Source organism: Asterias amurensis, chromosome 11 (assembly GCF_032118995.1).
Source record: "Asterias amurensis chromosome 11, ASM3211899v1".
Classification (NCBI taxonomy): domain Eukaryota; kingdom Metazoa; phylum Echinodermata; class Asteroidea; order Forcipulatida; family Asteriidae; genus Asterias; species Asterias amurensis.
In genome coordinates, this window is record NC_092658.1 from 6083307 (window position 1) to 6096737 (window position 13431).

The 13431-nt window shown below is 38.9% G+C and overlaps 1 protein-coding gene across 2 annotated transcripts; it reads left to right on the forward strand.

Moving 5' to 3' along the window:
• The first annotated feature begins 92 nt into the window (after positions 1 to 92).
• LOC139943969 (uncharacterized) lies at positions 93 to 13334 on the forward strand. Of its 2 annotated transcripts, XM_071940886.1 has the most exons (7): positions 93 to 237; positions 2601 to 2805; positions 4559 to 5290; positions 8902 to 9186; positions 11160 to 11390; positions 11739 to 11807; positions 12119 to 13334. In XM_071940886.1, exons 3-7 carry the CDS (start codon positions 5212 to 5214, stop codon positions 12151 to 12153), a joined length of 699 nt encoding a protein of 232 aa, XP_071796987.1. In that variant the 5' UTR covers positions 93 to 237; positions 2601 to 2805; positions 4559 to 5211; the 3' UTR covers positions 12154 to 13334. The 2 variants fall into 2 exon arrangements, with proteins under 2 accessions (XP_071796987.1, XP_071796988.1); XM_071940887.1 differs by lacking the exon at positions 4559 to 5290 and having other exon boundaries at positions 94 to 237.
• The last annotated feature ends 97 nt before the right edge of the window (positions 13335 to 13431 follow it).

A 13431-nucleotide genomic window follows, 5' to 3' on the forward strand; every position in this document is an offset into this window, starting at 1 on the left:
AAAATGGTCGTTACTATGGTTGCAGAGAGTGGCCCTTGCCCATGCACAAACTGCCTTTCACTGTTCTCGCATCACTGCATGCAATCAAATATGTGTACAAACGCACCCACACTGATAAAAATGTGCACTCGCTATTTACCGGCACCCTCACCGTCACCGTAACCCAACATACAGGTGCGATCATTGCCACTGTGGAACCGTCACTTCGGGACTAAAGGACTAGCTTCCAAACTCGCGGTAATGTAGAATATTAACTTTTACCCTAGTCTTTGTTGATAGAGCAGTTTTTATCTTCCAGTCTAAATAGCTGGATTGACAGGCACTATTTTCTATTTTCGTTCCTATTTACCAACCTGGAACTGAGGATCGAAGCAGTTTGCCCCTTTCTCATAATACCGTCGTGCTTTAGTAGGCCTTTTAGTACAAGTCATAGCAAGTAACTGCTGCTCCAGTGTTTGTTAGGGAATGTGTGGCCTAGACTCTAACCGAATTAGTGACGGGATATTTGCAGCTAGCTAAGACCCATGTCACATCATGTGGAGCTACGAGTCCACGGTCACTGGCATGTCGTCGAGTCCCACCATCAGCCCTTAAAGGAACACGTTGCCTTGGATCGGACGAGTTTGTTTTTGAAAGCGTTTGTAAACCTTTGTCATAAAATTCATATGGTTAGAAAGATGTTGTAAAAGTAGAATGGTCCACACAAACATGCCTCGAAATTACACGGTTTTCCTTCTACCTCGTCGACTAACACGGTCGCGGCCATCATATGGGAGTCAAATTTTTGACTCCCATGAATGGCCGACCGTGTTAGTTCGCACAATAAAAGGAAAACCACGCAATTTCGAGGCAAATTTGTGTGGATCATTGTATTCTACTTTTCAAACATCTTTCCAACCACTGCATTTTTATAAAAACCAGTTACAAACGCTTTTTATAGACCAACTCGTCCGATCCAAGGCAACGTGTTCCTTTAAGTGACTTCGTTCCGAATATTGTTTGCAATTGGAAAACAAACAAATGCTAATGATGATATTTTCTTCCCGAATTTAGGCTGAAGATACTATTATTTTTTTGTAATCAAGTGAGGTTTGCGGTTTTTAGTCTAAATATTGACACCAATGTGCATACATCTCTTCATATATCATCAATGTGGCGGTTACCATGGTTTAACAATGTTGAGCTTTGTCAAACCACCGCCGGTTTTCAACTTCCCAAATACGCCACACTAATTCATCTGTCATTTCACCGCAAACCACGCTTGGACGTTTTTACTTCCACCATGCAAAGTTTCGGTACCCAAAGTTTAATTACTTGTGTATAGGCCCTACGTATTTTAAATTGAAATTGTCTTTAAAATTTTAGGTGAGTTTAAAGGAACACGTTGCCTTGGATCGGTCGAGTTGGTCATTGGAAAGCGTTTGTAACCGTTTGTTTTAAAATGCATATGATTAGAAAGTTATTTTAAAAGTAGAATATAATATGATCCACACAAGTATGACTCGAAATTGCGTGGTTTTCCTTTTACCTCGTCGACCAACTCGACCGATCCAAAGCAACGTGTTCCTTTAAATGCTTTTACCAAAAGTTCACTTGCGGCAAAGTACAACTCTAAATGACTTCCAGCCTCCCAGCTATGGTTTCACCATTATGGTTTTGAACTTTGACCATTCTAAGTAGAATCATTTACCAAAACTATATGAAGTTGAATGAACATTTGAAGTTGGAATTCGTATTCTGTCGAGTTTGACTTGAGGCCGCACGTTACGGTTATGCACGGCATTTGATTAACTGTGTGTGATAACTTAGTGTCACGCAATAAAAAAAAAAATGTTTGCTTTTTTTTATGTGAGAAGGAAAAGTTTTTTTTGTATAGCCATGGAGGTAGAATAACCTCCCTGGTACAGCTGTATTAAAACCCTTTTTCTTGCTGATATATTTCAGTGATCTTTTGACCAGTCTTTTTTACAAACTCAAAAAAGTTATAGGGCTATCTATCAACCGATTCAAAGACTTGTATTTACCACAAAATCGACATTCACATATGCAATAAGTTTCCGTTATTTTGTAATGAAAATAAACCAAAATGGCAGCAAATTGTCTTGAAAATTGCCCTGACGTGTTTGACATGGCAATTACGGACCGGTGATCCTATGAGGTCATTTTTAGTTGTCACGTTGATAGCTTTATGCATAATCCGTCTTGTCACTGGACCGGAACAATAATTTAGTCTTTAGAACCACAGACGCAGTATCCGAATATGCAAATAAAAATACAACAGTCGCCTAATTGGTGAGCAACAATGACGTCAGTAACGGTTGAATGACTTTACTAAGTTTGGAAAATACATTGAAACTATCAAAAAACAAGTATTTTCGGAAGCATTGTTGCCGGTTCAGGTATGTTAGACGTTTAACGTTTACGTTTTCAATTACGTTTTCAACTCCATCTACATGTGTTTGTAACTCGTCATTTGGAACTGGCTGGTGGCGGAGCGTTTATCAATAATACAAGACTCGGTATGAATTATAAATGAGCTTCGATCTCTTTCGACTTGTATATTTTATCAGTATACAATGCATATCTTTTGTATACCACAGAACAGTATAATGTAATCCCTTCATCGTGGGTAAGAAGTGAGTGACTGGTCTCAGAGAACGTCAAAGATACCCCCTTTTTCCGTTAGCCACCGGGAACATCTGCCCCGAGGAGGGGCTGGGTGACGCAGCCGGGTGACGTAGCCGGGTGACGGACGGTGACAGACCCAAACCCAACACCCCATCATGGAGATGTACAAAGTAAACCGTAAGTTCATAAAGAAAATCTCGTAAACAACTTATAAGGCACTGTATTTATAGCCGATTTTACGACACTCTGGGACTATATCTCGAGAAAAAAAGGTCAACGATACCGTTCGTGATTTTTTTTTAAATGGAACCCTTCCGTCACCTTGTTTATATACAGTCGTCTATGTACCGCCTTTGTTTAGTGAAATACAAGTAGGTCCACCAAGCTTACTTATACGAAACGGGATACTTGTGTTTACTGTTCAGCTCGACCTAACAAGCATTGGGGCTGGTGATTATCACCATCGAGCTTTTAACTGCCATATTGCGTTTCAGTTGAAGGAAAAAATATGCAACGCTATAATTACGGTACCCTCAATAACAATTACGTGGTTTTTTTTAAATATTGTTCGGCAATGAAAATGGCGCAACAACTTTGGCTGTTTTGTTTGTTCGTATAACGTTAGTTTTTTTTTAAAGGCACTGGACATTGTTAGAATAAGAACTTACTTGCTCACGAGCAATGGAGAGCTGTCGATAGTATAAAACATTGTGAGGAACGGCACCCTCTAGTTTTGAGAAAGAGGTTAAAATTCTCATTCAAAATAAGGATTTAAGCCACAGACTTTTTATAAGCATCTTAAAGCACACAATTATTTATTGTGCAACGGTGTTTTTTCCTTCGTTATTTTTGTGCAGCTTCGATGATCAACTGAGTCCAAATTTTCACAGATTTGTTCTTTTATGCTTATGTTGAGATATACCGAGCGAGGACACTGGTCTTTGACAAAATTACATAGTATGGTTTTTCAAAGTTGTTGAACCTCGTACAAACGAAGCCGCAACTTCGGCCTCGTTGTACGAGATTGAAAAACCTCTAAAAACCTCGAAAAACCATAATTCGACCCCACGATATCAAGTATTTATGTACCTTGCATTATAGTCCGTGAATTCAGAGCGGGCCGGTGCTTGGCGTAAAGAGCCCTGGACAAATCTAGCCAATTGTGAGTTAAGTGAACTTGTCATTTACTTTTCCTGCCGCTTTTGCACTTATCCACACTGTCGAAGTTAAATGCACACTCAGTTGACTGATGAGTCAGGGTTTGCCCTTAAAGCCATTGGACCCTTTCGGTACCAAAACAAAAAATCAAAAAAATCACGGATTTACAAATAACTTCCAGGGTTTACAGAAGGTAGTGGTGAAAGACTTCTCTTGAAATATTATTCCATGAAATGCTTTACTTTTTGAGAAAACAGTGAAACAATTATCAATTCTCGATATCGAGAATTACGGATTTATTTTAAACACATGTCATGACACGGCGAAACGTGCGGATACAGGGGTGGGTTTTCTCGTTTTTTTTCTCTCGACTCCGATGACCGATTGAGCCTAAATTTTCACAGGTCTGTTATTTTGTATATAATTTGTGATACACGAAGTGTGGGCCTTGGTACTGTTTACCGAAAGGGTCCAATTGCTTTAACTGGTTTTTACTGGTTGGCCAGTTTCACTAATCCATCATCATTTTCACTTGTTCATACACTAAACAAAAAAAGCTATAGCTGTTTTAACACTGATAGCCAACCAGACCGCTGGGAGAGAATTTTGACTGGTTCTTTTGTGTTTTAGGAGCATTCATAAATACCTCAGACAGTTTTGAAAAGGTATTAACGAATGGCCGTTTAAAACCTTGCAGAGTCAAAGTAAAATTTTAATACGGCAATTACTCTTATGCTATGGGCCTATAGTTTCACTTTTTTCTACACTACAGCTCTGTTGTGAAAAGTGCGCCCTCTGTAATGTTGTGACCTGAGCCTTTGATCGGCTTCAGAGATAATGTCCCTTGTTGGATCGATTGCCGAAGTGTCCTCGAACTGTCAGACAAGTTTCATACAAAGACAATATGCAAATCAAACACACGGTTGCCTTGGATCTGAAGCACCCCAAGGGGTAGAATTACAAGGATATAGACGGCTCATCACTTAGCGATCGGCACACGGCACAGATGGAGGGTTCCGGAAAGACGTTGGACGGCAGGGCTGGAACGGCTCTGTTCGGATAGGCCCACCACTTAGACCAGGGATATTTTTGTTAATCATCCAACGTCATCATTACGTCACATGCTTTTAAACTGATGCTGCAAAGTTTTGTGACTTGACAACAGCCTTTAACCGTCGCTGAGAATCAGTGTTCAAGAACCACGTAATCGCGTTATACATCTAAGTATAAGCACAGGGAGATTATTCGTGCATAGGAATTAGGATTTTTGTATTTGTTATAAATCTTCACTTACAAGTGGTTCTTTTTAAACCGGCACATTTTATCCGAATCTTCATTTCGCACACACTCAACGAGCTTCAACTGAAACTGCAAAAAAAACTATTGCAAAAACATATTCTGATATATAAATACGGTCGTCTTGAAATGGCTGAAATCACCATGAGCGAAACGCCAATGGAAGTCGATCCCTGTGAAGATTTCGAAAAGAAGAAGAGGGAAAAAGGTAAGAGCACTGTAGGTTTTGTTGGAGACGTTACTACCGTCAATTTTGTGTCGGGAAATAAAATGCTACTGATCGTAATTGCCAAGTGGAAGTTGCCGAACTTAAGGAAGATATAGAGTCAGTCGTCGGATATGACTCCATTGTTGTCGAGGCACCACCAACTTGACTTTTCTTCTTCAGATTTTGCCAGAATCTTGTAACCCACACTTGTTATTAACGTTAAACCACTGAGTGTTTTATCTTATGGTGAAACATCACAACTGAATCATCAGAGCAGAAGCCATATATTATTATTATTAATATAAATTTATGGGTTTGTGCTATTGTGTCTGCGTCCGCAATAATGTTCACTTTACTGTTCGCTTCATGTATATAGGGACGGTACTATAGGGTGTACACAAATCCGCAAGAATGTTTGCTTCGTGTATATTTAGAGATTGTTTTATGATGCCCCAGTTCTCTTGAAAATCTTATCAAACATTGCTACAATTACAACCATGCTAAAATTAACCTATAGGTTAATGCTGTCGTGTGAATATGACTTCAAATCAACTCCCAAGGTTGCAAACTGGCATAGGCGTTCCAGTAGTTTCAAATTCAAGGTCATGTTGGTCCTTTCGTCCATCAAATCGGGGGAAAAGTTTCTCTTGTTGTATGAGTGGTTTTCTTCAGCTGCAGGCAGCGTCACCCCGTCCCGTTAAATTTCTCCTCCAGCCCCGAGGTAGGCCTACTTTAATGCCACAACCGTCTAGACTCGTAGATGTCGTTGATCTGGTGCTCTATTCAACGAGATCATGGAGCAAGATGACAAGATTAAGCGAATATTGATCTGTTTTTAACATTTAACAAACATAGTTTGGAAGGTGGTGCTTTCTGCTCTAACAGCAAGGCTTCTGATGGATGATACCCAAGCCTACATACATATGGACTGTAAAGGGGGTAACCCTGTTTCAGCCCCAGGAATGGATGGAGAAAATAAGTTGTACACCTTGAAAACCTGGGTTGATTGATTTATTATTGTAGGTTTGCAGAAAGGGTGACGTGGTTTATATGAGATGGATTACACCCCCAAACAAGTGATCCTGGTGTTATTTTCACTGTTTGATTTCTCTCCACAAAATTCAATAAATTATACACACTCAAATAACAAAAAATATATATAACGGCAAAAAAAAAACAACAACAAAATGTTACATAAATTAGATGTGGAGAAGGTAAATAGAAATACTATATCAAAGCCTCAGTCTGCCAACAAAATTTTGTTGCTAAAAGTTCAGACAAGCATACATAAGAAAATACATTTTGTTCGTACAAGTAATACACAATCTGAGAAACGTGTCTGACAGTATAACATCTCTCAAATTTGGGGAATGATGTCTTTTTCCCAAACCACATTATTTTGAAGTGAAATGTTTCTGAAAATGCTTTATTCAACCGAAGGCTGATGTATTTCTACCCATGTAAGTTTTCATTGTCATTATTTTAGGAGTGGCAATAGTCTACCTTCCCTATACAATGCATGTTCGTCATACTCAATTCCATCAGACCATCACAGCAGCTGAAGTGTGTCGCCATCATCAATGCAAAGTGATTTTGCATAACATTTCAAAAAGAAATTTAACATTCCATTTACGCACGGCACGCATGTAACATCAAATGACCAAGCTACATTCAGAACACTCTGGTCCTATCCCAATTAATTTCCTGCTTTTAGCTTATAAATAATGGAGAATCGTGTTGCAATTTTGTCCATTCATAGGTTTCAAGTTGTACACTTCACCATACGGTATTGTGGTATGAAGATGCATAATAGCAACTGACAATTTCAATTCAGTAATAGCGGAATATTGGCGCCAAATGATCGCTTCCATGGCAACAAACATAAAGGCCAGTGACGTTATCGACTATGTGGGAGAGCAGACTATGTTTTTTGAAGTGAAGTTTATTGCTGGAAGAAGAAAGGTTAATGGTGGCGTACTGGAAACAATTTCAGCTGTTTTGTGTGGAGTCATAAAGGGACATACATATGGAGTTAGTTAAAGGGTCTATGTACTTTTTGTAGGACAAAAACACAATGTCCACAGATTTACATTAAACTTACACATTTTGAAGATAATGAATGTAGAAAGCTTCCCCTAAAAATGCAAGAAAAAACGTTTTCAAACGTACAAACTCACGTCCAGGACTTGAATGTACTTGCACGTACGTGTGTTCAATGTTCAATCGAGGCAAAGTCTTCCTCGATTGACGTCACAAAAGGGGTAGGCGGAAAAAATATTTTATTGTTCAGAAACATATACTCGGATGTTTGAAGGAAAAAACATATATTTCCAGGTGCCTTTAATGCCTGCGTTGGAATACACCAAGTGAGCATACTGCTCTTTATTGATGACAATTACCAAACGTGTCCAGTGCCTAAATATTATTCGAATGTCTCAACATTACAATTTGTAAACCCCTTAAATACAGAAAAGATGTCACGCTTTGTTTGCACCTTAGCTTCATCCAATATTAATGCGACGCCTGCTCGTGTAGATAATGAAATTTTAATCAGGATTTTCGCCAAAGTCCCCACAGATTGCACACGAAATAGTGCGATGCAGTTAATACTACATTGCCTGACGCCGTGTTGTGATGTATGCTCAATACGGCACAAAGTAAACATTAACACTAAATGGTTATCTACATTTCAATATGCAGCTGGGACAGTGACCATAAACTTCAATAAGAGGATACATTGTACCTCCCTTTCTAAATAAATATATAAATAAGAAACACAAGAAGTTTGACACTTATTATAAGAATTTGTCCAAGTCATCTCAAGTTTGATACTTCCGGTGCTCAAGAACTATAATACTACGTTTTGTCTTGTGCAACACAAATAACTTACATTATTAGTGATAAATGGTATTTGGGTGACATTTGTATTCAGTAATAAATTATTGTATTTTGCATGTGCAGTTGAGGGTTGCCTCTACTTTTGCCAAAATTCGAGGGTATGACTTTGGAAAATGAAGGTCTTTATTATTTTAGACCTTCGGACTGCCAGTTTTGTTTCACTCATAAATAAAAATTAAAGGGACCAAACTGAAAGGACTTATTGACGTAACATTTTGTCTTTGACTTCTAAACTCATCAACTCCACCTTTAGTGCTAGACTGAGCAAATAAATTGACAATGATTGGTCGACTGAAACGAGCGGTCTTTGCTCACACGGGTCGCTTTTATGATCAATAAAATAGCGATGGTGGTGACGTGACTGGATGTTTTCATTATCATTTTTTGTGTGTGAGAAACACATATACGTTATTGTATTTGAGTCTACATAAAGTCAATGTGTTTACATAAAGAGCGACGCGGGGATTTCGTGGCAGAATTAGCATTGTGGCAGGAGATTTTCCCCTTTTTAAGTTTAGGGCACCAAGACACTTCCTTCTTGCAAAAGGGCATTCTATAGTAGTAAAATGTAAATATCTATATACTGGAGCATTTCAAGAGCACCAACGCAATAACCAGGGGGCAGCCGGTGCAGAAATGCAAGATGCTAACTGATGATGACGATTGATAATTAATAACCATGTTATTTATTTTTCATTTTCTTGAATTTACAGAGCTTGAAGAATGCCGGCAACTCTTACAATCCCACCGGGTGTCACTGGTCAGCCAGGTCATAGCATTGGACATGCTGCTACATCTCAAGGAACACGTGGTCGTGGACGTCGATAAAGCTAAAGACATCCGGCGCAAAGGTCGTGGGGTCAACAAGGACATCAACGAAGCTATTCTTGCCGAGTTGCTGACGAGAGGTGTCCGGGAGTTTGAGGTCTACAAGAACGGTTTGAGGAAGTTCGATCTGAACTTGCTGGCTGACTTGTTGGAGCAAAAACATTTTACAAGTAAGTTATAATAGGGAGGTTTAGCTGCACGTTACGCTAGCCAAGACATGAACGTGAAGTCAGAAAATCATTTGTCGTTTCTAGGTGACGTCACCACTTTGTGCTTATTTTCTTGCTAACAAGTATGACGTCTGCACGTACGTAGGCCTACCTGACGCGATAAATGGTAACTTCACTTATGCGTAAAACATTAGTTTTATTTCAACACACATTTTTTACCACGTTTTTGCTTGCGTAGGCCTAACGTGCAGCTAAACGTCCCTAACAATGGTTTCTTATAGCGCATATATCTGTCACTCAGTGACGCTCCTGGCGCTGTATGCCTACAGTATTTCCTGCAAGGTATGCGGGACTATGTTTGGCGGGAAGTTTGAAGGCGAACGTTTTCGGCACGGATATACGACGTAAGCCCTTTTGAAAAAGGTGGTCACTGTGGGATTGCAAGGTTTGGTTTGGATATGATTTGGATATGATCAGATTTACCCAAACCTAATAGTGTTATAGTAGTGTGTCTGCCATACCTCAAAATGGCTTCGCCAAGCATAATTAGTCTATGAAATATTTATCATTGTCATTAATATTCTATTTCTACCTCCATGGTCACACAGAACTATAAACAACTTTCCCTGATTCGGCAGAAAATTCCCTAAAGAAATTATCTCCATAATATTCTGATGAACAAGTTTGAAAATCTCCCTGATTATGGAACTTAATGTCTATTAGATGAATGTAACTTAAAGGAACACGTTGTCTTGGATCGGTCGAGTTGGTCTTTGAAAAGCGTTTGTAACCGTTTTATATAAAATGCATATAGGTAGAAAGATGTTTAAAAAGTAGAATACAATGATCCATACACATTTGCCTCGAAATTGCGTGGTTTTCCTTTTACTTTGAGAACTAACACAGTCGGCCATTTAAGGGAGTCAAAAATGTGACTCCCATAAATGGCCGACCGTGTTTGTCGACGAGGTAAAAGGAAAACCACGTAATTGCGAGTGATACTTGTGTGGATCACTCTATTATACTTTTAAAATATCTTTCTAATCATATGCATTTTATAACAAACGGTTAAATACGCTTTTCAAAGACCAACTCGACCGATCCAAGGCAACGTGTTCCTTTAACAAATCTCGCTGAATGTTGTCCAAAATCTCCCCGATCGCAAGAAGCAAATATTGGCAGCTCTGCAAGGTAAAATACGGGAACAGCCGTCGATTTCACCAAACTCTTCCAACTTAGGATTAATCTTACGACTTAGGATGAGTCCCAGCCTTGCACTGTAACATGGTAAACCTTAAAGGCAGTGGACACTATTGGTAGTTACTCAAAATAATTATTGGCATAAAACCTTTCTTGGTGACGAGTAATGGGGAGAGGTTGATGGTATAAAACATTGTGAGAAACGGCTCCCTCTGAAGTGCCATAGTTTTCGAGATAGAAGTATTTTTCCACGATTTTGATTTCGAGACCTCAAGCTTAGAACTTGAGGTCACGAAATCAACCATCTAAACGCACAGAACTTCGTGTGACAAGGGTGTTTTTTTCTTTCATTATTATCTCGCAAGTTCGATGACCGATTGAGCTCAAGTTTTCACAGGTTTGTTATTTTATGCATATGTTGAGATACACCAACTGTGAAGACTAGTCTTTGACAATTACCAATAGTGTCCACTGTCTTTAAGGTTACTCGCCCTAACTCGAGATAGGATTAATCCTAGCGTTTCGTGAAATCGGCTGGGTAAGCTCAAACCCAAATTTATTATTATTTGTCATGGGTTATTAAAATACTGCAACACTGCCACTAAAAGCCGAAATGTACATTTTACAAAAACAGCCATTAAAAATATTACATATCTATATTGCATGGAAATAATAGTTGCACACAGGCAACACATTTGTGACAATTTGTGACAATTTGTGACAAATACAGTGTCCAGTGATTCTTAAGTTCTTTTTCCCCTTTCACCTTCCAGAGATGATGCATGTCTTGGAACCCGTCTCCAAAAAGTTAGGCCACCACTGGAAGCATCTATCAGATGAGTTAGGTATGCCGGGTGTCATCCCAAAGATAGAATCCAAGTATGCCAGGGTCCGAGAACAAGCTCTCTACTTCCTCCTTATGTGGGAGGAGACTTCGGGCATTGGTGCGACGATCAACCGTCTTGTCGAAGGCCTGGATAGGTGTGGCATGAAACAAATTGTCAGTAAGTGCGACACATTGTATTGTGACTATTTCATTTCATGGTAGAGGACACAGGCCTGTATGCTTCGTTTTTGAAAGGACAGGGGCACCATGGGCATTGGCACCAAGGCTTTTTCTTCTTGGTAAAGGGCACATTATGAGGAAAATATGTAAATTTCTACTGGGGCATTTCAAGAGCACCAAGGCAATAAACAGGGGGCATGGAGGCAACTGCCTTGGTTGCCTCCGTGAAGTACCAGGCCTAAATTTACTCTTCAGATAATTGTTGCTTGTATTATTGTTTTGTGTGACACGTGCTTGGTGTACTAGAAGAATAATTGTCGTCAATTTGATTCCCCTTTTTTTAAAGTTTACGTGAGGAAAGTAATTCAAGGAAAGAGTGTAAAGAAGAAAGGAAAGAAGAAGAAGAAAGGTTCAGGTAAGAAACATTTTAAAGTACCTTGAGTTCAAAGCAAATAATGAGTTTCTACACTACCAGTTCTTTAAAAACCACGAATAAACAAATCATGTTATTATGATGAATGTAACTACAAAAATCTCCCTGATTGCAAGATGCAAATAATTGGCAACTCTGCAAGGTAACAGGAACAGTGAGCTCAAACCCAAATCCAGTGACTTGAAAGTTCCTTTCCATCTCTTTAAGAATGTCCCTGACCCAGTTTGCAAACAGTCATCTGCAAAGATAAATTTGACAATAATTATGTTCCACTCTTTCTTGTCTATTCTCAGGGAAAAGTCGCACATCAACAGGCACCAGGAGGTAACATCAACCCCGCTTCAGTGGAATGAAGCTAAACATTATATTTGTTTTATAAACAATGGAGGAACGCACACTTTGTCAAAATGTTGTCAGGCATACGGTCTGTGCATGGAGGTAGAACCTCCATGGTCTGTGCGGACTTCGAACGCCGTTGTGGCAGAAGACTCTGTGGTTATCATAGAGTTATATATAAGAACTAGAGGGCGCACTGGCCTAAGTACGCGCTCCGGCATAGACCTTATCGCAAATACCAATGCGCAAGCGCAGACTGTTAAATGAGGTGCATTGTTGGATAGATATGAATCAAATTTGTAACCAGCTAGACCACAATGCACCTAATTCCAAGCTTTACGCGCGCGCCCCAGTATTTGCGAAAAGGTCTATGCGCACATGCCGCCATTTTCTAAGTTGACAAACTAGCATCTCACAGCGTGTGTTTGTGCGGCCATTTTGTAAGTTGAACAAACAGCATCGCGTGAGCAATCAATAAAAAAAACTCAAACGTGTATTTCATATTCAACGCGCGTGCAGAATGACGCGCTTGTCATCTTGCGGTCCCGTGGCGTTTGTGCACGAAGCATCACTCGTGCGCCCTCTAGTTCTTATATATAACTCTTTGGTGGTTATTGACAAATTTATGTTTTGTCCCCCAAATTTGAATCTGAGAAGACTCGATTTCGGCAGACTATCTCAAAAATGTGAACACCCTTTGAAATGAAATTTGCACAAGTTAGTTTTATTGTATATATCTACTTATGAATTAAACCATTCGAACAGTTCCAAAATCCAGAGGTAATACTTCCCCTTTAAACATAAACTTTAAAGTAACCTGAAAATTCCATCGAAGGAAAAAACGTGATCTAGTTTTTTTTTTTTAGGGAGAAAGCTGTAACAGTTTTGTTCGTTTTGCTGTTTAAAACAAAATTAAGGTTCGAAAGCATTTTTATTTCTAGCCAAGATTATTATTGAAATAGCCTATAATCTTGTTCCTTTTATCTTGCACATTATTCACACTCTTGTTTTTTGCAGGACTAAAATTAAAATTTATTTGTATTTCTTTTGTGTGGACTGTATGACTTGCTTTACTTTCTTAGCTTGATATTTGGTATGTTTTATTTTATGTAATTAAATCAACCTACAGCATTGTAAATAACAACAACTGCAATAAACAATCATTGTTCTGAATTCACCTTTTAACTGGTCAACATTTCTTTCTATTCAATTAATTGAAAATTTATTTTCCTCATGGAAATGAAAAGTTTATTTCAAATGAAAATAATAA

What these genes read in the sequence shown, in the direction of transcription:
- LOC139943969 (XM_071940886.1), top strand. Translation starts at nt 5,212, where the DNA reads ATGGCTGAAATCACCATGAGCGAAACGCCAATGGAAGTCGATCCCTGT. An exon ending in TGGCATGAAACAAATTGTCA is followed by an intron (nt 11,391 to 11,738) that starts GTAAGTGCGACA and finishes CTTTTTTTAAAG; the next exon opens with TTTACGTGAGGAAAGTAATT. An exon ending in GAAGAAGAAGAAAGGTTCAG is followed by an intron (nt 11,808 to 12,118) that starts GTAAGAAACATT and finishes GTCTATTCTCAG; the next exon opens with GGAAAAGTCGCACATCAACA.